Source organism: Corvus moneduloides, chromosome 10 (genome assembly GCF_009650955.1).
Source record: "Corvus moneduloides isolate bCorMon1 chromosome 10, bCorMon1.pri, whole genome shotgun sequence".
NCBI classification, from domain to species: domain Eukaryota; kingdom Metazoa; phylum Chordata; class Aves; order Passeriformes; family Corvidae; genus Corvus; species Corvus moneduloides.
Genome location: NC_045485.1, coordinates 4,754,909 through 4,780,092, shown reverse-complemented (window position 1 = coordinate 4,780,092; position 25,184 = coordinate 4,754,909). Strand labels below are relative to the sequence as shown.

General features: G+C 45.9%; 1 protein-coding gene across 1 annotated transcript; it reads left to right on the top strand.

The window, feature by feature from the left end:
• Nucleotides 1-3,507: 3,507 nt before the first annotated feature.
• Nucleotides 3,508-25,059, top strand: KLHL6 (kelch like family member 6). The gene is made up of 7 exons (XM_032120090.1): nucleotides 3,508-3,863; nucleotides 8,887-9,052; nucleotides 14,626-15,075; nucleotides 16,818-17,055; nucleotides 20,350-20,552; nucleotides 21,486-21,699; nucleotides 24,067-25,059. The coding sequence occupies exons 1-7, from the start codon at nucleotides 3,604-3,606 to the stop codon at nucleotides 24,366-24,368; spliced, it is 1,833 nt and encodes a 610-aa protein (XP_031975981.1). The 5' UTR covers nucleotides 3,508-3,603; the 3' UTR covers nucleotides 24,369-25,059.
• The last annotated feature ends 125 nt before the right edge of the window (nucleotides 25,060-25,184 follow it).

Sequence of the window (25,184 nt, the reverse complement as noted above, 5' to 3'; positions counted from 1 at the left end):
GTGGCCAGGGTGTCACTGCAGTGTCTGTGCCGCTGCACTGGGCACACTGGAACTCCAGTGAGAACTGGGGTGGAACAGACTGTGTCCTGAGTCAGAGTCCATGGTGGAGCAGAGATCCCCCTTCAGCCTGTGGAGCACCCCATGACAGAGCAGGGGGATTCTTGAAGGAGGATGTGACCCCGTAAGAAGCCTGTGCTGGAGCAGGTTTGCTGGCAGGACCTGTGATTCCAGAGGGGACCCACACTGGAGCAGCTTGTGAACTGCAGCCCACGGGAAGGACCCATGCTGGAGAAGTTCAAGGACTGCCTCCTGTGGTGGTACCCCACACTGGAACAGGAGAGGCAGGGATTCCCCTGCAGCCCATGGTGAAGACTATGGTGAATCAGCTGTGCCCCTGGAGCCCATAGAGGACTGTGGTGTGGACTATGCCAATGGTGGGCTATAGAAGGAACCCCTTGTTTCAGCCAGGTTGGGGACAAGGGGAGGAGTCATTGCAATGTTAAACCCTGTAAGCTGGTCCAAAAGGACCTGGGGTGGAGATTGTAATGGATACACCATTGCTGTAAGCCATGATTTGAGTTGTATGTTACAGGAATTACTGTAAGAGGAACCACCCAAATCAATGGAGGAGAAGCCTCCCAAGAAGCAGCTGCAGTGCAGAAGTGACCTGATCTAAGCTGGCCTTGGTGCCCAGGAACTCCACCTTACACAGTGCCTTTCCTGTCCCAAGTAGCCACCAGAACAGATTGAGCCCAAAGTCGCAAACTAGATTAACTCAAAGGACATTTTGTGGACATTGTGCAAGGGCGATCCATAGACTAAGGGAATGACATCTGTGTATTATATCCAAGGGTGGGAGGTGGGGTGGTGGAGAATGAAGTTGTGCTGAATAGTGTGGGACCCAAGCATGATGTGAATGATACGGAGTACGGGGTGGAATGTGTTTGTTTTGTCTGGGGCAGGGTTGATTTTCTTCACAGTGGCTAGTGTGGGGCTTTGTTTTGGATTTGTGGTGGGCACAGGGTTGATAATTTAGAGGTGTCTTTGTCATTGCTGAGCAGGGCTTACACAGAGCCAAGGCCTCCTCTGCTTTTTGTGCCACCCCACCAGTGGGAAGGCTGGAAGTGCCCGGGAAGTTGAGAGGAGACGCAGCCAGGACAGGGAACCCCAACGGATCAAAGGGATATTCCAGACTGTATGACATCATGCTCAGTATGTATTGTGGGGGGAAGAAGGAGGACGAGGGGACAATTGGAGTGATGGGGTTTGTCGTCCCAAGTAACCATCATGTGTGATGGGCCCTGCTCTCCTGGAGGGGCTGAACACCTGCCTGCCGTGGGAAGCAGCGAATGGAGTCCCTGCTTTGCTTTGCTTCTGTGTGTGGCTTTTGCTTTGCCTGTTAAACTGCCTTTATCTCAACCCATTAGTTTTCCATCTTTTGTCCTCCCAATTCTCTCCCTGGTCCCACTGGTGGGGGAGTGAGTGAGCGGCTGCCTGGGGCTGGGCTGCTGGCTGGGGTTAAACCACACCACCGTGGCAGCAGAAGAAAGGAGGGGAGCTGCTTGTCAGGAAAAAAACAATTTTAGGGATTAAAAATACACCATATGGGTTAGCAATGGCACAGAAGGAGACAGACTGTGGAGAATGATCACTGCTACTAATAGTCAACAGTTCCTTGAGCTGCCGAGGTCACTCCTGCAGTGCAGTTACTGTGTAGCGCACTCACAATACCACAGCCATCGACCGACCTAGTTACTGCAGGGTTTCCGTTCCCAGCACTCACAGCCAGCACAGTCTTACTTCAATTTCACAATTAGTAATGCTTTGCTTAAAGCTTCAGCAACTGGAATCAAGTGATTGCTGCGGAATCTCAGCTTTGCTTAAACAGATAAGGACAATGTGAAGCTTCTCACCATCAGAGAAAAGCCTGATAAGGTGAATTCCCAAAGGTCAAAAGTCTTGATGATAAACAAAGAGAACCTAGACCAAGATAGGGTTAAAGTATTCTGATTTTGAAAGCACACCTAGTACTTTTGAGAGGTTTCCCTAATTTTCTTATGGTATTCCTACAGGAGTACTTAGGAAAGAAGGGGCTGGCTTTAGAAAAGGGAGCATTCATTAGCAAAAGTTAGCGCAAAAGGCAGCAGGAACACATTTACATCAGCTGGGAAAGGAAAAAGCCAAAGGGCTGCACCGACTACACAAAATGAAGAAAACCCCATTACAAGGAGGTAGAGGAAAGCAGGAAGGAGATTTTTTGCTTTCCTTCCTCTTCATCTTCTAATCCGTCTCTCGCAGACCCGCTTTCACCTCCTTCTAGAAGAGGGGGAAGCCAAGCTTCCCATAACACTGTGAGCTCAGCTATACAAGCTGGAGACAAAAGAGGAAACCAAACATACAGTAAGAACCTGCGGATTGGCAAAACAAGGATTCCTAGAAGTAATTATCACAAAAGCAAGGTTGGTTAGCACTCAAGCTACCAAGGTGAGGAGCTGGCCCTACATTCCTCTCAGGGGGAGATAGAGGTAAGCTTTTCTACTTCCCAGCGTGAGAGTTTCCTAAGCAAGCCGGGGATTTGCTCTGTTACTCTCAGTAGGCTGTGTTGCTTTTTAATTCAGCTTGGATCAGCTTCTCATCTAGGTGATGTCCAAGTAGATCTGGTCCATCCTTAGGTGAAAGCGAAACCTTCAGCACTGTGTGCTCCTGTCATGCTGGAGGGTCAGCCCCAGAGCTCCCCTGCAGTGTCCCCACTGCCAGGTGAGCAGGCCTTGGTCCCGCCACTGTCCGAGTCTGTCTTGGGGACAAGTCAGATGCAGCTGTGACTCAAGCTATGCCCAGCAGTGAGGATGGTGGGGATGAGCATGGGTACACTGCTCCCCAGGCTCTCTCCCTTAGCTTTGCCTGCTAGTCAGAACTGATGGCATGGCACTGGCTGCATGGACCACATCCCTGTGCCCAGCAGTGTGGCCTGAAGACACTCAGCTCTGAGATCTTTGATGCTGCTCCATGTCCTTAAGAGAGTTGTGCCCATTTAGCCTTAAAGAAAAGCCATGCAATGTTTGCCAGCTAACAAGTCATGAGGGACAGAAACTTCCACTTTAGGGCTTTCTGAATATGCAAGCATATTATTAAAAACCAAAGCCAAACCCCAAACCAGCTCAGTTATTAATAACCACATACCTGCAGAAAGAAATATAAATTATTACACTTTTTCCCTTAGCAGCCCAGTCCACTAGGAGTGGCTTGATAAGCATGTGGTGTACCTATCAATACAACCAGCAGACCCAGATAACAGCGAGGGACTGGATTGAGGGTGGGAAGCAGGCTGTCCCTGTCACTTGTAATCTTCTCACATCCAGAGGCATCTTAAGGCCTTTCTAAACATGTTGATACTGCCTGAAAATCACTGAAAAAACCCACCCTTTGTTTGTGTTAACAGGATGAGAAAGTGCAAGGCTTCCTGTTATGTGTGTGTGACAGCTACAGATAAGCAGAGACCTCTGGACAGGAAATCCGCCCAACTTCTGCAGTGTGATTCGCCCGAAGCTGAGGAGCTCTTTTTAGATCGAAGCACCAACAGAATGAGACGGAGCTGGCCAGAAAATGGGGGACACACTGGAGAAGAGCTCTGAGGAGCCCCAGATCTCTTTGGACAATGAGTGTTCGATGAAAATGGGGGACCTGGTGGAAGTCTCGAGCTGTGAAAAGGTCAAGTTTGACGATACGGGTCTCTCTCTGGTGCTCCAGAATGGCCTGGAGAACCTTCGGCTTGAAAATTCCCTCACAGATGTCATCCTGTGCGTGGACAGCAGGGAATTCTCCTGTCACCGAGTGGTCCTTGCTGCAGCAAGCAATTATTTCAGGTAAGGTTTGTAACAAACAAAACCAATAAACTTATTTTGCTTCTTAGACTTGAACTGTACGTCTCCAAGGAGTGCAAACTGGGTGCTAAAGTCTGCAAATTTGCACTGAGCCTCTAATTCCTTACATCTTTCAGCTTGTTTTTTAAAGTTCTAGATTTAAATAAGGCAGGTGCCAAGCTGTGGATTTGCTGGAGTTCTGATACCAGCACTCACAAAGTCTGCTGGAGGCGTGCAAAGGAAGACAGAATATTGGCAGTCAAGTGCGTGAGAAAAGGGTGTTTTAACCAAGTTTCTTTAGCCGCTTGTCTTGTCCCTTTGGGACCTGGGCAAAAAGGAATACCTATCCAGATAACAGGCTATTTTTATTGAAATAGGGGTGGGTTTCTGGAACTTGCTGATTTTTCCTGTTACCATTCTGGGGTAAAAATATACATTGTATTAAATTGTTGAGGAGGAAAGAGAAGGAATTTTCGGTCTGTCCTAGGGTTACTGGAAATCAGTTGCAATGGGAAATATCCCCTTGAAAGCAATTTTGCCACTTCACCATCTCCTTCTGGTCCGCTTGAACTTTTCATTCTTTCAGTACAATAGACATTCTGAGGCTACTGGCCAACAAGAACAAATTTTAGACACACAGGGGAACTCGGTATCAGTTTTAGCACAGATTTTCCATTATCATTTAGACAACATCATTTAGACCATCACATTTGCATGGCTGGGATTTTTTTCTTTTTTTCTTTTACTGCTAAAGTGGTCAGATGACTGAACAGCTACAGAGGAAACACGAGAAAAAAGAACCTGTGACCACTTGTGACATGAGCAGAAAGCTAATTTTAATGGAGTCTGGTAAGCTTTGCTGGTAGTGCCTGGAAGAACAGTTCTGCTTTTCTAATCTAGTATAGAGACTGTGTCTGTGAATATTTGGAGACAGGTATTATTTCTACAGAGAGGCTATATTTATTGCAGATGAGAAAATGTACAGCTAAAAGCAGAGACGCCCAAGTATTTCTTACCAGCATTGTGTGCAGAATGGACAGCAGATGCACAAATTAAAATCAAAATTATCATAATGATACTTTGACAAAAAACCCCAATTCCTCTATAAGGAAAGGTACTGCAATCAGAAGGACTTCACAGTTAAAATTGGGCAAGATAGTTTTATGACAACAGCTGTTGGCCAGCTTTCCACTGAGCCCTGAGCTACAGCCTGTCCATTGGAAGGAGGGGGGATACCTGCCTGGAGGTCATCTCATCCCAAGGCAACTGCACACATGTGCAGGGTCTGCCCTCTGGGTGCTTCTCTTTGGCTTGGCTTCCCACAGAGCTGAGATTTATTACATCTCACTGTTGGCCTCTCTTCCAGTGCCCCTTGTCATGTCTCTTTGGGTTAGTTTCAGTCATGTTTGGCACAGGATGGAAATCTCAAACCTGAAGTTCCTGTGAGTTTGATGGAAGTCTGCAGCTAGGAGAGGAGAGATGCTGGACTGGCACCCCTGGCGCTCCACAGGGTAATGAGCAGGGTGTCCCGGCCAGCCAGCACACACAATGCTCAGAACAACCACACTGCCCCGCTCCACTGGGCACAGCCAGCACAGAGCTGAGCATCCTGGGAGGGACCCCGAAATGTGTGTGAGAGGAATAACGAGGGAGAATGGAGGGCTCAGGAAGGGGAAGCTGAGGTTACTGTGAGGAGGGAAAGGAGGACGCAAGTCTGCAGGGAACTGAGCTTCACTGCTTCTGCTGCTCACAAGGAGGCTTCATTCATCTTGCCATAATTCGCTAGAAGCTGCATGGCCCCAGAGAAAGAAGGAATTCTTAAATCACACTGTTCCTGTGAGTACTTTCCGTGCTATTACAGGACCTCTAACAGCCATGCACCGGAGCAAAGCAAAGGGACCCAGTGACTCACGGGCTTCATTCCCCTGCAGGAGCAAGTTACACAACCCCCTTCCTGAACGTTGGGTGCCACAGTGCAGGCAATCCACAGCAGCTGACTGGAAGACAGTTAAACAGAGCTAACCACTTCTAGTCCTTCTTCAGCACTGCTCAAGAGTAGATAGACTAGTTCTTGTGACATCCTGCACCCGTAGACATAAAAACATTAACTCTCCATTTGCCTGTGTGATGGTAACAAAGCAGAGAAGGCAAATAGCAGCTGACTAAGGTGGAACAGTAGTTCTTTAATCCTGCACTGCCCAAGGTAATGGGAGAATGGGGCTGGGAGAGGTTGAAGCCATTTTCCAGAGCATCCTTGAGCTCCAGCATGATTGTTTGAAGTCAGGTTCATAATTCCAAGCATAAGCATTCCAGTGTGGGTGGGTGCTTAAAAAGTGCTTCACAAACTGCAACCCCTCATTTATTTTATTGAGATTTCTCTAATTTTAAATTAGAAAAAATTCAGAAATTTTTCTAAATTTATCCATTTTTGGGTATCTAAATTTGGCACTGGGCCCTCACTTCAGATGTGCATTTCTTAGAGTACATATTGGTTCAAAGGTGCAGTTTAGAATTACACAGGGACAAGAACCAGGGAAACAGACAATGGAATTAGTAGCCACATCTGAAGGATTAAGAGCCTCCTGAGGGTAAATTCAGAAAGATTCAGAGGCAGCTTTTTAATCCCTAGGGGAGAAGCTCAGCCTGATCAGCCTGAGTGGTGTCAGGTGTTCCCTCTGGCTGGCACACAGGATGGGAATGAGAACCACTCCATCTGAGCAGAAGGAAGGCCACAGGAGTCAGCTCTCCTGTCCAGCACTGCCCTATTTAGCCCAGCCACCATCTAGAGCAGAGTACAGGTGCAAAAGCACAGCACTTTAGATGTGTGATTTCTGCAGCTCACAGCCGTGTTACATGAATCCACACCCTACAAAATTGGGAGTGGATGGCAGCTCTAAACCAATTACAAAGATTAGGAGACAGATAGGCCAAAGCACTTTGACCAGACCCCTGTACAAAGCCACCACCACACTCCTGAGGCTGGTTTCTGAGCAGCCTTGCAGAAGTGTAACACTGGGTATCTCTGACTGACCCCATCAAACGCTCTGGTTTGTGGGACGGAAGTGAGACTCTCACCTCCCCGACAGTTCAATACAAGACTGGAGTCACCAGTTTAAGAGATGAAAGGAAGAAGAGCAGACAACACCTGCACCCTCCATGGGCCCATTGTCATTCAGATGAAGCATCCGGCACCCGTGAATCCCGCACAATTGAAGCAGCTGTTCTGTGCCAACCTGCCTCTCCGTGCTGAAGCGCATTCCCAGGGAGAAGTGGGAACAGAGAGCTGCTGTTTTCAAATGGCCACCTGCCCACACATCCCCTCATACGTCATTTGACACTGCCAGAGGGAGAGAAGCTAAATGAATCCCAGTCTCGTGGCCACTGAAGTTTAGGAGCATTTGTCTAAATGCCTTTGAAATATCCTGATTTCAGTAGTAGCAGAAGCTGGACCATGAGGCAGGGCAGTGAAGCAAAAACCTCTAAGGAACTGAGGTGAGTGAAAGGAAAAATGAGAATTTTGGCAGAACAATTTTTCTGACAAGTAACTTCTCTGCCCAAATTTCCTGCCCAAAATTTAGGCCTCCCTATCTAAAGGCAGTTTTGCACACTGAGGTAACTACGACCTTGCTATAAAATTTCTGCTGAGGTAAGGAGCAGGTAGTTCTTAGAGCAAGTAGCAGCTGGTATCTTCCATCCATTTGCCATTCATCATGCCTAACTGCTTTGCAATAAAATCTGTTTACATCTTGATTCCAGTAAGATGTGTCAATCAAACAGCTTTATTCAGGCACTTCTTTTACAAGAATAGTATGGCCTAAGTCTTGGGACTTCTTTCCATTTCCCAGGTTGCATTGTCCTGTCAACATTGTATATGACTAATAAAGAAGGGCTTGGAATGCAGGGTAAAGAGCGCTTCTAATTACACTTTAGATCTGCACATGTTTTTCACCAATGCAGTTACAAGTAGACTCATGTAATTCTGGTCTGTTGAGACAGATTCCAAATGATGTGACATCTCATTCTCTGAATGCAGTGAACAAGAAGGGGCTGATCAAAATCCTAAGTAAAAGCAAAAAACACTGGAAGAAATACTGAAATCTATGAACTGAAAATGCAGAGGAAGATGCGTGTGTTTGTCTTGCAGCTGTCACAATGAAAAATGGATTTAAATAGACCTTAGAGAATTTCTGATTTATACCCCACATTAAATATCTGCCTAGTGCCAAAGCTATGTGTGGTGGTCACCTTTCCAATGCAGTATTATCCATCAAAGAAGAGTCGGTATCAACATGTATGAAATCATTGCACTTTCTGCCTAACAGTAGTACCAATTCATGCATATTCAATTGCTTGTCTAGCCAAGCGGTACCAACTCTACAACCCTAAAATTTAGCAGAGGAAGAGTCAGACTCTAAATCAGAAGAAAATCCATAAGCCATTTTCCCCTGGCCCACTGCTGGTATTAATGTGGTCAAAGATATGTTGGGAAGCTGAGAAGTGAGGCTCTCAGCCAGGTGGATCTGGTCTGGCCTCAGAGTACAGTCCCAGCAGTGTCCTGCAGCTCGGAAGCAGGAGGGTATTGACCTGCCAAGGGGTACAAAGTACATGTGCTAAGTGTTAACGAAGTTTGGAGAATGCCAGGCCTTAACAAGCTGCATCTGGACTAGAAACAGACTGAGTAAGAGGCCAGCAGGTGAGACACCACAACTGCTCCACAGCACCAGTCCAGACACGGGCACTAGGCCCACTCAGGCAAGGTCCCAGCTGCCTTTTGCTGCCATGGAGCCCCCAGTCTGCCATAGAGAACAGCTCAGAGGTATCCATCATGTGTGCATGCCTTATCAAACTCATGAGTACAGAGGTAGAAGAGCAACAAAAAGATTTTTCTTGTTTCTTTTCAACAGGAGTAATTGCATAAAACATGAAGCAATCAGAGTGTTCTGTGTTGAAATCTAAATAGCCCAATGTTTTCAGAATGCCTCATCCTGACTGGAATGCAGTAAAAGATAAATGTCTTTCTTTCCAGGGCCATGTTCTGCAATGATTTAAGAGAGAAATACGAGGAGAAGATAATACTAAAAGGGGTTGATGCAGAAACCATGAATATACTCTTGGACTATACCTACACCAGCAAGATGCTCATCACAAAGCAAAATGTACAGAAAGTCTTGGAAGCTGCCAGCCTCTTTCAGGTACAGATAAGTCAAGTGCACTGACCCAATCTGACTGCTCTGGCAACACCATGTCTTACCCTGGTTAGCACACTGCAAACTTCCCTGATTTCATGGGTTCCGGAAGCATTTTGCTTCATATTTACTTACATGAAGGTAAAAAAAGGCAGTGGCAGCCATGTACTGGAATTTTGCTGTGCTGAGTGCCATGCAAACAGGGAAAGAGCCGGGCTCTGCCTCCAAGAGCTTCTCCCACGTGCTGCCTGCCTGGCAGTGCTCCCCAAAATTGAGGTCAGCCTGTCAAGGCCAGTCAGAAGTATTAGTGGGCAGCAGCTGGCATGGCTGGCCACAGCAGGAAGCTACTTTGCCTCTCTGTCTCCCCTGCCTTGAGATGGAGGCTTGCCAGCCAAAGTTAGCGTGCTTCTTTGTAGAACTCGTGATGTAAAAGGTTTTAGTCATGGCCTGGGTCTTGTGGGAAGTCAGACTTGGGCAGTGTTACTCAGTCTTTGGTCCGTGAGGTATTCACGTGTCCTGTAAATCATCTGTGAGGTCTACCAAATTGCAGTGTCTGGTACCACACTGCAAATTGCTAACAAATTGTAACCAACATAACCTGCCAAGTGCCAATGTGCGTGTGTGTCCAGGCCTCTCATTAAGGACGGCAAGAAACACCCAACTCCATGATCATCGTGGTTCATGAGGGAGTTCAGATTCTTGCATCTTACATGGGAATTTTGCTCTGGAGTTCTAGAACTCTGCTTTTTAGAACACACATCCCATGAGGAGGGGCTGATGGAGCTGGGGGTGTTCAGTCTGGAGAAAAGGAGGCCCAGGGGGAACCCCATTGCTCTCTTTGACTCCCTGACAGGAGGTTGTAGCCAGGTGGGAGTCAGGCTCTTCTCCCAGGCAAAAAGTGATAGGACAAGAGGAAATTATCTCGACTTGTACCAAGGGAGGTTTAGATTGGATATGAGGAAAAATTTCACAAAGTGCTCCCCAAGGTAACTTTAATGTCACCTGGGCCTGCAGTGCAGTAACTCACTGACATTTTCAGCACACCAACACTACCAACTGGTAGCATTCATTTTCAGGACACTTTTCTGTCGTGTTTTCTTTTCAACCTTTTTTCCTTAGGATCATTCCTCAGCTTTTTGTTTTGTTTTTTTTTCCCTTCTGGAACTACCAAAAGTATAAACATATGTTTTTTCATGTATCTTCCCTATTTTTCATTAAAATTAAGATTAAATATGATTCCCAAGCCTGGTGCTTGAAGAAAACCATCAAACTCTGTGAGAATAAGGATGAAATTGTGAGGGTACTATAAGCAAGAATAGTAAACTAGAAAAAAATAGATAAACCTAGAACACCAGGAATGTTCAGCTAAAAACAGTGGTTGTTTTGGATACTATTGAGATTTATAAGGCCTTAAAACCTCACATTATCAATGTGAGGGTTTGGGCTGAAAATGTATTTTGTGCAAAAAAGATTTAGTAACTACTAAATCTTTAGTAATCTACTAAATCAAGCTGACAGAACTAGAGTTCTGCCAGCTTGTCCATGCTATTTATGCTGAAGAACAGAGTTGAAAGAGTCAAATGGTTCATTTGGATATATCAACAGCTGAAAAGATTATTTCTGCAATTTATTGTAACATTTGTGTTTGATAAATTCTTTCAAATTAGTGACATGTGAGAAATCCAAATTCAAAATAGAATCTTTTTATCTGACTGGCAAGAACTTGTGGCAGTCTTTTTAATCTTGCAGACTTGGAAAAGAAGCAAAGAATAAATACCTTGCACAGTTCTAGATATTGCAGTATAAATATTCCAATATAAATTATCTACTTTTCTCTAGAAACTGTTTTTGAAAAAGTTTTACATAATTATGCCTTCCCTTACTCCCTTCTAGTAAGTTTTGACCAAATGCAGTCAAAACTGACAGCAGGAAGAGGTGGAGGGCTATTTGGAGAGAACAGACATCCCTGCTGCAGTGTGCTTTCCTCTGTGGGAAGCAGGTGAAGGGTTTGGAACAGGGAGCTGCTGAACAGCTAAGCCTCATCCTCAAGTGACCCAGACAAATTTTTTCCACCTAAAGCACAGTTGCAACATGAGTTCAATAGTCACCTCCTCTGTCTGGGCTGGTGGCTGCCCAGCCACTGCGCTTGCAAGGTTGGTGCCCACCCTGGATCCCGCCCAGCACCCTCTGCCACCCACACTGCCTGCAGAGCTGCTCATCCTTTCACCTCTGGGAAGAGTCAAGATCCCAGCTGTTTCCCAGGGCCATGGCAGGGAGCCCTGCTTCCCTCACTGTAACTCAGCAGCAACATTCAGACCTGTCTACACTGCTCCTGCCCCACTAGGAACCTCTGCATTACCCATTCCCTCAGCAGCGTTTGGGTGAGGGACCACATCAACTGCTGTGGTGGAAGCAAAGAAATGGTGAGAGGGAAGCAGGCTTCTGAGCAGATGAGAAGAAACAGTATTGTCACCGAAGGCTGTGATGCCCGCTGGCATGGAAATGCCACATGCAGTGGGAACAGTGGAGGATGCCCCGAGCTGCTCCCTCTAAGCAGAGCAGGGCTGCTCTACCCTCAGGGCGTGGCTGAAGCACCACCAGCCTGGTGGCCTGACTGATCCCCAAAGCACCCCTTACCCCTGTGTTAAACCACTTTCCATGAACAAGGCACTCTAAGGGAAATACTGTTCCAATAGTGACAGCCATCCTGAGGCCACCGAGCAGAGAAGAGGCAGGGTGGCTGCTGCAGGCCGGTGCCACCGCGCAGAGCCGACCGTGCCTGACAAGGGGGCACGATTTGCTACCAAAGGCCTTCAGGGCAGCTCCCGGTGGGAGAAGGGCTGGCAGGCTCGGGAAGCCACCAGCTCCGCGGAGAGCAGCCCTGCAAGGGTGGCTGTGCCCCTCAGCCGCCCGGCTGGCTCCGGCCGGGGCTCCCTCGGGGTGCAGGTGTCACTGCTGAGCCGGGACATGCTGTCCCTGCAGCCACAGCAGAGCTGCAGGGTGCAGGATCCGACCCCGAAGTGTGCTGCATACAGAGAGGGATTATGAATGAGACCCCTTTCAGTCACCATTCCCTTCCCTTTCTGGGGGTTCTAGCCGGAGGCAGGGCTGCTGGCACTGCTTACAGTAGACCATTGAATCAAAGCTGGGACAAGCAAGGACTTATATGGGGAGAATAAATTTTACTATTCAGAGTGAAAGCCAGCTGGAGGCCAAGTAAGCATATGGGATGTCTCTAGCAAGTGAGAACCTGGATTCAAATGGATACTGGGAGAAGGACTAACTTATTGAAGAAACTGTTCCCAGGGAACAGGGCTTTTAAAGTGCCTGGAGTGGCATTAGGAGGGGTACTCAGTGGACAAGCAGAAAATTCAGAGCTCTGCCAGAATAATCAGAGCAGATGAAGCAGAGGCTCAGGGGTGTCTTCATTCTGATGCTCTCTTGAGTCACCCACCTGCTCTTCTAAGACTGACTGACATATGCCCAGGAAGTTTTCGGGGAATTTTAGGGGGAATTTAACCTCTAAATGAAGGCAGTGGTGGGGAGACAGTGCAGCGCAGAGATGAGGAGCAGAACCAGGGAAAGTCCTGCCTTGATTCGCTCCTAAGCAGCCCAGCCTCTCTGGTGAAGCCCTCAGCGGGGCCGTTTCTCACACCCACACCTCGCAGTTCTGCATTCGCCTGGCCACAAACAGCTACCCAGCGAGGCAGTGGGGCCTGCTGGCCGTGAGACCAGTGTGCACAGCCTGGGAGAAAACCTCTGCTGTCACCTCGTCAGTATCGCTCTTAACAAGCCATGTATAAATAATTAGAGAGCTCTACAGAGGTTTGCTGCAGGCTCGTGAGAACGTTCTTTTGGGGTCTATTCCCAGACATGACTCTATGAATGACCTTGGCAAATCCTAGGTTTGTTTTTTTTGTGTCTCATTACTGACAACTTTGAATGCTTATGCTTAATAAGCTTAATAATGCTGATGCTTAACCTGCCTCAGGTCTGAAGCCTACCTGGTGGCAAAGCCCTTTCAGATCCTCAAGAAAATGCCCTGGTGAGTTCAAAGTGCTTGCCTTGTGCTAGCCCGGAGAGCAGGCAGGGTGAAGGTGGCAGGTGCTGAGGGGTCACCGAGCTGTGCCGCGGTGCCACCGTGGGCCGCTGACATATTTTTATCACAATGGCGGCAACACATTCTGAGACCTCACATAGCCTCGTTCATCAGTCAGTTGCATTTCTCTAAACTTTTGACCACATCTAAATGTAAAACAGGAACCAGGCAGTCTGTACACAACGTCTACAATCACTCAGCTCTGATAAACAGTCTAAATATGTCAACACGACACCGATGGGTCTGGAAGATTCTACCCTAATTACTGAAACAAATCTACATACTACAGTGTTTAAAAATGTTTCGCTTCCTCTTTGCCCCTCAATTACTGTTGTGCAACTTTCCCCCGTGAGACAGCATGAGTTAAAATGGTTTGCTTGCTGCCACTGGATGGAAAAACAACCCAAAAAGCACAGATGGCAATGTACAACATTAGCTCTGATCCATATTTATTGTGCTGTTCAGTGGCAATTATCTGTATCTGAAATCACAGAGGTGACGGAAAACCCATTAGGATGAAGCACTGTAACTGATCAGTTCTACCCAAAACTGGTTCCCAGTTCCTGAATAATCATCAGCAATCCAACTCAGATCATAGTTTTTGGAAATACCCCGCAGACACCTGTGGCCCAGAATATGTGCATTTGGGACACTCAGGTGGGATTATTTTGCCAAGGAAATTTATGAGTAGTTGTGATGCCTTGTTGAATGCAAACACAGACAGCTCTCTGATTAAGGAGACTCTGTGTGTAAAATGTGCATCAATATTTTTTTCAGCCGATGGTGATGACAAAGGTCACTAGACCCTCTGAAGGCCTCCCCCACAACAGACTCTTCCCAGAAAACCCTGTCTGTCAGGAAGCTCAAAAGAATTGCTGATGGCCAATCTCTTCCTACCACTTACCCCAGCCTAGGACTGCTGCCCGTACCTCCTGGGGCAGCATGCTGGTCCAAACCTCCCAGACCTCAGCGCCACTCTCACAAGGCCTCAGATACACTTGGTGTTTGGAGGGTGGGAGCATAAATGCAGACAGTGGAGCCACCTTCACTCTGAGTCAGCCAGACTCTGTTCTAGTTGGTCTGAGCTGACATGCAAGATGAAGCAGGGTAAGCAAATCAGAAACCTGGGGTCCTTATCTGTACTTTGTAACTCCATGATTGCTAGTGCTTTGAGATCTCATGGAGGAGAAGGGAATGCTAGGAAACTCTTTTGTGAAACAAAATTCATGACTGTCACAGGTCTTCTGCATCTTCTGCATGAGGGAAAAGGAGCAATTGCATGCAGAGGAATAAAAACAATGGAAGGAAGAAATTCTCATTTCAAACTGCAGATCTTGGGAGATACCTGTCCCCAGATGATCTAATTCTTGTCTCCCCAGGCTCTTTGCTGTATTGGGCATGGCTGGTTGCTCCATAGCTCTCCTGTGATGCAGTCGCTCAGTAACCCTTCTGTGCTTATACAAGCTTTTTCTGCCCACAGTTCCTTCGCATGGTAGATGCTTGTGCCAGTTTTCTCACCGAAGCGCTCCAGCCAGAGAACTGCGTTGGCATCCTGAGGCTGGCTGATGCCCACTCCCTGCACAGCCTGAAGCAACAAGTGCAGAACTACATTATCCAGAACTTCACCCAGGTCCTGAACTATGAGGAGTTCCTGGAGCTGCCAGCGGACATCCTGTGCAGCACACTGAAGAGCGATGACCTCTACGTCACGGAAGAGGCACAGGTGTTCGAAACTGTGATGAACTGGGTCCGTTACAAGGAGTCAGAAAGGTTTTCTCTCCTGCCGTACGTGCTGGAGAACGTCCGGCTGCCTCTCTTGGACCCTTGGTATTTTGTAGAGACTGTTGAAGCCGATCAACTCATTAGACAGTGTCCAGATGTCTTTCCTTTGCTCCAAGAAGCAAGAATGTACCATCTGTCAGGCAATGAGGTGAGTAAAACAGGAAGGTATTAGCCACTCTTCGTAAAAGTCTCATGCTTCAGCTCAAAAATCGTTTTGGAAGGAGCAGTGCCACGGGGCAGAAAAAGGTACTTACACTGAAGTTTCACTAACTGATGCTACTGAAAAGTCAAAATGGGCCTCAGAATTTATCCTGCTGTCTTAGAGAGTTCAGAAGCTTTTGGCGGGTTGTTTAAAGACAAAGTGTATGGCTTCCTGTTTATGAACATCTGAGCTTGACCCTTCACACGCACTCTTGCTCACTCTTGCTAGATGAAGAGCCCAGGTAGCTTCCCTAGTAAAAAGGCAAATGGTGTTAGCCCTGACACCTCGCCCTCTCAGCTATTACTTCAAGCCTAAGAAAAGAGGAATAATTTTCCCACCGAACTGTGCCACAATCTGTAATGACTTTCAAATGTGAATATGTAACATCTTCCCCTGTTACTTATGTGGGAAAATGTTTCATAAAGGGAAACATTCTTCCTCCTGTGAAGAAGACAGTCTCTTTCCGGAGGAGAGGACTGCGCATGTGCCATTTGCAGAGGTCCCTGCACCCGCAGAGACAGATTAATCCTGACATCCAGTCGAGTCCTGTCCTGCCTGCTCAGTGCAGGCTGTGATGGAGCTCCGGTTCTTCAATTGCCTGTCCCCTTTGGAAAGTTAGGTATCAGTCACATTTCCTTGCCCAAAGTACGGGGGAGAGGGGAGAGCAACCAAGAGGTCAGATTTCACAACAGGAGCAAAGCACGTGAGTGTGTGAAGAAAGGTGTACCTCCTCAGTCAGAGTCAGAGGAGGGCAGGAGCAAGCTGTGGGCCCATCACTCACAGCGGATGTGTCACCGGCACGGCGAGGGGGGAGAAACCAAGTGCTCCTTGTGCTGGGGACTGCATGAGACCCTGCACGGTGACCTGAGGCAGTGCCGGCCAGTCTGGTGGGAACTCCCTGAGGAAGCCTTGTCCCACTGAGCAGTGCTGTCAGGTGCATGCGGGATAGATAAAGGGAGCGTTACCCCGGGCTGAAAACGCATTACACTCATCTTCAAAGGGACAGCCGCGAGAGGCAGCGCTGCCAGCTGCCCTCCCCCGGGGCTGACGCCTGGCAGTGGTGGCAGACAAGTTAAAACAGAGTCCTGGAAGCTGGCAAGTTCTGCGACTCATGTTCTGTAAAAATCAGAATGTGCCTAATCATTTCCTAGACATAGTCAAAATGCAAGATTCATGTCTGTGTAGATAATATTTTGTAATATAGATAAATTATACCGATTTATAGAAACATGTTAAAAGCAGAAAGAGAAGTAAAACTTTAAGCAAGATGCCTCCTGACACAGCATTTAACCTGTGGGTCTTGTTTGCAAGCATTTCCTCCAAGCAGAACACGAGTTTCCAAGCACCCCTTGCACTCTTTGCTCCTGGTGAACACCTACCTGGCAAGTGACCTTCTTGGTGCCATCCTGGTAATTCCTAAAAGGATCTGAAAGGGTCCTAGTAGGTAGGCAAAAGCAACTAAGTCCATAGTTGGAAAAATCCTGCTGAAAGAAGGATAGAGCAACCTCTATTGAATGCTTCTAGGATGCTTTTCAGGCTTTCAACTTACAAAGCATTGGCTAATTGGTTCAGCTGATGTAAGCCTGCTGTGATTTGAAAAACAGGTAATCAAAAAAAAGGTCACCTGGCCTTTCTGTTATTGTAGATGTAAGTGCCTTGTGTACTCACTCTGTCTCACTTGCGTTTAGATTATTACAGAAAGAACCAAGCCCAGGATGCACGAGTTCCAGTCTGAGGTGTTTATGATCATAGGGGGCTGTACAAAGGAAGAGAAATTTGTAGCAGAAGTGACTTGCCTGGATCCTTTGAGGCGAAGCCGTCTGGAAGTAGCAAAATTACCAATCACAGAGCAGGAGCCGGAGAGTGAGAATAAAAAATGGGTGGAGTTTGCATGCATTACTCTAAAAAATGAAGTCTACATATCGGGTAAGGTACAAGACATTGGGAGTGCAAGAGGGGAGCAAAGGGTTCTCACAATTATTTCCAGCTTTTATCAAGACCATGCTTGAGGCAGCTTTAGAAAAATTGAGCACTACATTTTAATGCTTTGGCTTTGGCCATGCTCCAGAGAGCACTGGCTGTGTAAGGACATTGCCTAGCTCTGATTCGAGCACAGGATTCCTTTTTACCAGTATTAATCTATATGCTTGGGTACTTGTGTGCAGCACCCTAAACAGTGACTGAGGTCACAGAAAGGTTCTTGGGAACAGTTTACCAAACATAAAGTGACAAATTGCTTCAGCATCTTCTCACGACAAGTCTATTTGAAGCTACATATGCATAAGCAAAATCCTGCCAGAATCTGAGTCATTCTGCAAAAGTCAGTCAAGAACCTGCAGGGAACTGTCACTGATGTTGGGCTGCCCCTGAAAGCTGCCATCACAGAGAACTCTAGGACTGCCCACCCGCAACTGTTACCTTGGCAGTATAAACTGTCAAAGCCAGATGAAATCCCATGGTCCAGATACCCAGTGTGGGGCTGATCATCATCCCAAGAGCTTCAGGAGGTGTATTTAACTTCCCACACAAATACAGTTGAGCTCCACACAGGGGTTTGATCCCAGAGCTACAGAGATTTTACTCTGACAACCAAAAAGGTTAAAATCAAGCTTGTTAGCCAGTTTGAGAGCTGCTTTTGATGGCCTGTCAAAAAACAAGTTTGAGGATCTTGTTCTGCTTCCAGAGGAAAAGTGACAGCACGCTGTCCATCACTGTCGCATTACAGACCATGATACAGAGCAGGGCCTTTGTAGGTAGAATACTTTCTTTTCTGCAAAGCTAGCCACCAAATTCTATACTCCCTTAAAACAGAAGAGTAGAAAGGAGGAGGGTAGGCCACAGTGTGAATGCTTTGCTTAAGCGTGAATAGTGGTCTACTGCCTTTATTCAAATATCTTCCATTGCATTCTTTCTTTTGGGAATCCACATATTTTTGATACTTCATTACCATTTAACATTTATTAAAGCTTTATCCTGGGATAAGAATTTGATTACTCCTCCCATAACTACAAATACAGAACGTTTTTCCTTTCAGCCCACCATAGAGAGATTCTGGCATCAGTCCCTCTGTTAAAAGTTAGTTGTAGAGAGGAATCTAAGTCAAACATTCCAACTAGGGAATATTCCCCTCACCTTCACCCCCTTGAGTTGAGAGGTCTTTTTTCCATTTGCCTTCAATTTGTTACCCTTCCATCTTTTTCAAGGCTTTTTGCATTCTTTTATTTCTGACATCTTTTCCAATGTCTCTTCACCTTTATTTTACGGTCTATCCAGGCTACCTCCAGGCCAGGCTAACATTCCCTGCTGTGGTGAGTCTAGCTGGCTTTCCCTTTGCTTCTGTTCTCACAGGTTCTCTTTCTTCCTTCTCTGCTTACTTGCATATCTCTGATTCCCTCTCTCTATTCCCTCTTTGCCTTTCACCTTTTTGCCCTTTGCACACAAATAAAAGGCTGAGTGGACCAAAGCTGTTAGCGTTTTTTTCTCAGCTAAACCAATTATTAGTGTCTCAATCCTGATTAAACATCTGCTTCCTCCTGCATGTCCTTCTACTTTTGTTTTCATTCTTTAGCTCCTGTACTTTGCTTCTTCTCTAACTTGACTTTAATTTTTCCTAACTTGATCTCCCCTTGCATGTGCTCATTTTCCTCCATATCTTCTGGAGTACAGTCTGGAGTCTTCCCTGCTCCTTTAGCATCTGAAAAATAGGAAAGACCTTTGCACAAGATTATGACTACTGTTAGATCATGATTTCCCCAAAACAGTGTAAATGCTTTGACTGCATGGCCTGAAAAACTACATTTGTAGCATAACTAAAAGTGACATGAACTATCATTCACCATTCTGATACTTTTACTAATTTACGTACAATTTCTCTTCAAATTAGGAAGAATTGTTGTCCTGAGGAAAAACAGAAACAAAATAAACCTCCAATTCTCTCACAAATCACCCACTGGTGATCTCAACAAATTCACCCACTGGTCCAGCTCAAGCTACTACATGAGTTTCAGCCTGTGGAGGAAAGCACAAGCTCATGTCAAAGGGAAATTTCAAGGGAGAGTAGGGGGAACACCTGCAGTCTCTCAGCCCCATTGTAGCCATGAATGCTGCATTCAGGCCCTTTGGCCACTTCAGCTATTTGAGTGCAAATAAAATTCAACACATACATGTGAAAAATACTGAGACAAAAGCATTACAAACGACTCTTTCTAGCATGCTAATTATCTCCCATTCAATCTGCTATTTGGCCGAGAGATAGGCTCCATCAGTTTGCAGTGATCTGGCTGCAGTACAGAATACCAATGAAGGCAGACATTTTCTCAATGGAATATGAATTCTCTTTTCAGTATATTCACCAGTGAAGCAAATGTTTAATCAGGTTGCAGATGATGGAATAAGCTGCTCAGTCTGTAAATGTGGGTTCAGGCTTAACTAGATCCATTTGTATTACAGTTACACCAGAAACTGTACGCAAACAACAGCGCTTGTTTAAAACACTGCTCTCTGCTTTAGCACAAGCAAAGATTCACTTGCGAGTCAGCTCTAGCATGAGTTTGCAGGGTCCAGTTTTGATCTTCAAGCTATAAATATGAAGCACACCCAGGTCTGTAGAGAAAGAGACCAGAAGGAGAGGCACAAAAATGAGATCCCAGCCATATGGTCCCAAGGTTGAATAGTAAAACCTCCAAGTCGTGCAGGACTATTGTTGGTAGGAGTTCAGTCAGGTCTTTTGCTTTATGATGCAAACCACAGGGCTGGCTGGATCTGCCCTGCACAACCTGGCAGTTCTCCAGTGCAGGACTGTCTTCAAGGGATTTGGCACTACCAGCTGCAGCATCCTCCACTACCTTACTTAAATCATGTTTGTTTATTTGTCCCTTTGCAGCAGTTCTGCAAAGCCCTCGTGGTGCACAAAAATCTCCTGCATTTCACCCTGCTGTGTGGTTGGTTGTGCACTCGGTATTAAAATGAAAGTGGTTGTGGTCTGGTAAAGTGAGGAACAGTGATTTGTCTTCACTCAATATTTGGCTGTAGAAATTGTTCCATTTCCTTCACTTTTAAATAAACTAAATTCAGAAATTTTCTTCTGTTGTAACAGGACCAGTTAACAATCAGTAATAATGATTTCCATTGTGAGAGAACACACTTAAATTTAAACATATTGGAGTTTTTAACTAAATACAAACTGTGCTATCATATTTACATATGTCACGTACACTACAGGTGGCAAAGAAACAAAGCATGATGTCTGGAAATACAACGCTTCCATCAACAAATGGATACAAATTGAGTATCTCAATATTGGGCGCTGGAGACATAAAATGGCAGTGTTGGGTGGCAAAGTGTATGTCATTGGTGGGTTCGATGGCATGCAGAGAATCAACAGCATGGAAGCATATGATCCCTTTCATAACTGCTGGTCAGAGGTAAGAGGCTGCATCATGTAACATTTTAATCATTTGGAACATTTAAATCAGAAAATCTTAGGGCTTGGATTCCTAAAAGTGTCCTTGTATAATTCTTTGAAGTACTTCTGGTCTTTAAAAAGCATAATTTTTTTTTTTTTCTATAGATATGCATACCCTTTAGAAGGTAAAAATCCCTGGATTGCCAGTCTGTCATTTCCTGTGAGACATCTAATACCTGGCTTTCCTTTCCTTAGTTGGCTTTTAAAGTTAGTAGTCCGTAAATCAAGGAGTAAGAATATAGTACACATGAGCCAGAGCACAGGCTGAAAACTACTGCTCTGACACATTTTATATGTATATAAAATGTGTATATCAACCTGTGCATTATATATGGTGTGGGTTATACATTTAAATTGAAACTACAGGTTTGAAGGTAAACAGGAAAACTCCCCCCAGTTCTACTCACTGTACTTCAAGCAGTGAGAGGAGAGAATTAGGCAACCAATTAATCCACGACAGTAATGAGATTAGGTATCATAACAGCAGATACAACCCATTGTCTCTGGATTATACAAAGCAACGTGGATGACTCTAACAATCACAGCTGCAAGTAGAAAGATCAGTATGAACAAATTTCTTGTGCTTTTTTGCAATGTATGTAAGTATGTAAAGGAGATCTTTGGTACTTCTGACATTTCCTAGCTTTTGAATTATTGCTAAAGTAATTTTAATTTCAGCATTTGAACAGAGCTTATTTTTATTAAATTTTATTAAATTTTATTATGTTTTTGTAGTCTTAAGAAAAAGCTGAAACATATTTCTCCCTTATCCTTAGAAACATCATCTTCTGGACCCTGCTTAAAAAGGGATGTCTGACTTAAAATTCCCTAGGCTCTCTCCCCACAGTCTGACTGCTTCAGATGGTTACTAATGATTATTTTTGGTCCACAGGCTGCTCCCCTCCTGGTCAACGTGAGCTCCTTTGCTGCAGCCAGCTACAAGAAGAGGCTGTACGTGATTGGGGGAGGCCCCAATGGGAAGCTGGCGACAGACAAGACGCAGTGCTACGACCCTGCCACCAACACGTGGAGCCTGAAGGCTGCCATGCCCGTGGAGGCCAAGTGCATCAATGCCGCCAGCTTCCGTGACCACATTTATGTGGTGGGTAAGTGAAGCACCAGTGCCTCTCCTTGTCTACACCCCAGCAGGGCTTGTCTCTGTGCTTCTGTATTAGTTTTACCCACACGCTCCATGGAGTGTAGTCATGGAGTCAGCTGGCTCTTCCCATTGAGCTTAGCGAGGGATGGGAATCCAGGACATTCACAAGCAGTAGGGAAAGGTCACCAAGTCAAAATCCCTGTTAGCATGGTAGCTATCTTGGAAAGCTGGAGGTAGCCCAGAGACAGCTTAAAGCCATCCAAAAAGGTGTTCATAGTGGCAAGGGCATGATCTCATGGCTACATCATGTCCCGTCTCCTCTCCAGGGGCATTGCACAACCCACTGCATACAGGATTTATGTAGGGAGAAGAGTACTAGGAGCAGGTCATAGGAGCAGAGCCACTGATACCCAAAGACCCAGAGCTCTTCACTAGATTGTACCGGGGGTTAATTCAGTCAACCATCAGAATTGGAAGAAAAAATGGAAGAACAAGAGTTGGATGGTGGTGAGCTGAACTATGGAGGGAGGAGGGAGCCTGCACACATCTCCAGATGGTGCTGGAAAAACCAAAAGGAAAGAAGAACATTTGTTTCCAAAACGGGAACTCTGAAAAGTTTCCCCTCCCTCTCTCAGCCTTGGAGCAGGGAATTTCCCACTTGCAATATAATCAATATGGTGCTGAGAGCTGGCATAGAGCTGGAGTATTCACCAAATAATTAATGGTGCTCTGGAGGGAGATTTATAATCTGCATGTGTGTGCACACATATATATACACACCCCTCCCCCCCCTTTTGTTTACATAAATACCTCATGCTTGTCCTCAGCACAGGAGTCGACCTCACCCTGTTTGTACAGGATGACAGAGAGAGAAGGCACATGACTTAGGGGCTAGCTGATATAACTCCTGATAAAATGGATGTGATACTCCAGACGCATTCATTCAGCATCTTTCAGCCAGGAACATCCATGAATAAATATCTTGTTTACTTATCTGAGAAACAAATCTACTTCAATTGGGTAGAAATCAGCCCCTTCTGAAGTTAAGAAGATAAAAGGGCATTGGTTACTGCATCCAAAGCAATCAAATTACCCAGACTGATGAATTACCAACTGCCAGGTGAATCACTACAACTAACAATGTCTGTTTTCAGTCTGTTCCAATTAAGTCACCTCTCAATGATTTGATCGCCCCTCAGGTACTGGACCAGTATTGTCAAACTCAGCATCTATAATAACTACCACAGATAAATGCTCACTTTGCCAGCAGGGAGGATCCCAGGCATTGCTGCACCTCATCAGTAAGACCATGGCTTCAGGGTTTCCCCAACCCTATCCAAGAAGATGGTGCCAGACTCTTTCCAGTGGTGCCCAGGGACAGGACAAGGAGCAATGACCATAACTGCAACCTAAGAAGTTCCACCTCAGCCTGAGGAAGGACTTCTTTATGTTGAGGGTGGCAGAGCACTGGAACAGCTTCCCAGTGAGGTTGTGGAGTCTCCCTCTCTGGAGACATTCCAAACCCACTGGGATGTGTTCCTGTGTAACGTACTCCAGGTAACCCTGCCTTGGCATAGGGGTTGGACTGGATAATCTCCAGAGGTTTCTTCCAACCCTAACAATTCAGTGATTCTGTACAGCTACTACAGAAGACACATTCAGTCCCTGCAAATTTCAGAATAAGAACCATTTAGCTGTTGGTAGTCTCAGGAGCAAATATTTTTTCATAGCCTTTCTTAAGAATTGAGGTATTGACCATTTTTTCAAGAGAAAAGGACACTGCAAGATTGAAAAGATGTACTAAAAGTTTAATGAATGACTTCAGTTTTGGGAAACACAGAGAAACGGAAGGTCACTCTGTGTTTAACAAACCCATAGGAAGATTATTGATTCAGTCTGACAAACCCTAAACAAGGAAGGGTTTTTGAGAGCAGCCAGCTCCAGGAAGAAGGAAGTTTGATGGACAATGAAGTTAGAGGAGTGAGTGGAAAAATCCTATACCCATTTCTAACAGTGATGGTTTACCACAGCTGGTACTCCGTGATCTAAGCTCTTTTAAACAAGATCGTATTTTTCTGAAGCTGTGTCCTTAGCTGGAGCAGTAGGTATGAGAAAGGTCTGTTGCTAGATGCACTGTGGTCACACTGAATGATCACAGCAGTTTGTTCTGGCCTTAAATTCCACAGCCTTATGAGTGGCCTTCTGCAGCTCAGGCTTTCAAAACAATAAAGTATCCTGTGACCTTGTTTTTTCTTGGCTTTGGGGCAGAAATCGTTCTTACGAATGTCAGGAAGAGAGTCTTGTTGAAGTGGATGGTTTAACTAAACTCGCTTCAGGAATGGTCAGTGCAAACAAATATCCATTTCCTTCCCAGGTGGGGCAATGAAAGCGCTCTATGCCTACAGCCCCCAGGAGGACACGTGGTGCCTGGTGACTCAGTTCACCCACGAGAGAGCCAGTTGTGGGATTTCTCCTTGCAACAACAAGCTGTTTATCACCGGGGGCCGAGATGAAAAGAACGAAGTCATTGCAACAGTGCTCTGCTGGGACCCTGAAACTCAGAAGCTGACAGAAGAGTGTGTCCTGCCTCGGGGGGTGTCTCACCACGGGAGCGTTACCCTCAGGAAGTCTTACACGCACATCCGTAAGATTGTGCCCGGGGCAGTTTCTGTCTGAGCGCAGAGAAACCCAGTGCCTCCGTGCCCGGTGGCACAGACTGCAGTGAGGATGGTTTTTAGCTTCAGGTAGCAATGAATGGAAACACCACCACAGGTCCTCTGGGGGGTATCTGTATATATGCTCAGTCCTTGCATTTCCCCTGTATAGTATATCCTTAAATTATCTTAATTCCTTCCCTCCGTGGAAAAACAAAGGGACCAGCTGCAGTTTACTCCTGCCAACACAATACCTCGAATCAGGCAAAGAAATGTAGGTGGGAAAATAACTTCCCAGCTATATCTACCTTGAAATGTGCTTGAACTGTCTCAGTCTGGTCCCAGAGTTTGGTCAACTATTTATTATGTTAAGTTGGATTTGCAATACCTACTAGTGAAAAAAGAGAAGTTGCTTTTGGAATTAAATATTTGTGACATTGGTGGAACATAATGTTGTGTCTTCCAAAGCTGTGCTTTTTCCCCGCAGTGTTTGGCACATTAGATTAAGTTTGAACCAGCTTGTTTGTTTGTTTGAAGATACTTTGTTGGGTTTTTCAGTTTTGCATGACCAAAAAGAATCCACCTCAGTTCGCAAACCTTGCTCTCATTCCCGAGGAAGAGACTGCACAGGCTGCAAATGTAAATGAACGCTAATTTGTTTCCACTGAACATTCACTGCGGCTGTTTTCTAAATAAAACAGACCAAAACCTAGTTTCCCTTTTCTTTGTTCTGTGTCGGGTGACTGTTCTGCCTGGAAGGCATTTTCCTCTCCCGGTTGCTGTGCCCCGGCAGAGCAGCGGAGCCCGACTGCTCCATCCCTGCCTCCATCCCCACTGG

What these genes read in the sequence shown, in the direction of transcription:
- KLHL6 (XM_032120090.1), top strand. Translation starts at nt 3,604, where the DNA reads ATGGGGGACACACTGGAGAAGAGCTCTGAGGAGCCCCAGATCTCTTTG. An exon ending in AAGCTGCCAGCCTCTTTCAG is followed by an intron (nt 9,053 to 14,625) that starts GTACAGATAAGT and finishes TTCTGCCCACAG; the next exon opens with TTCCTTCGCATGGTAGATGC. An exon ending in AAATGAAGTCTACATATCGG is followed by an intron (nt 17,056 to 20,349) that starts GTAAGGTACAAG and finishes CGTACACTACAG; the next exon opens with GTGGCAAAGAAACAAAGCAT.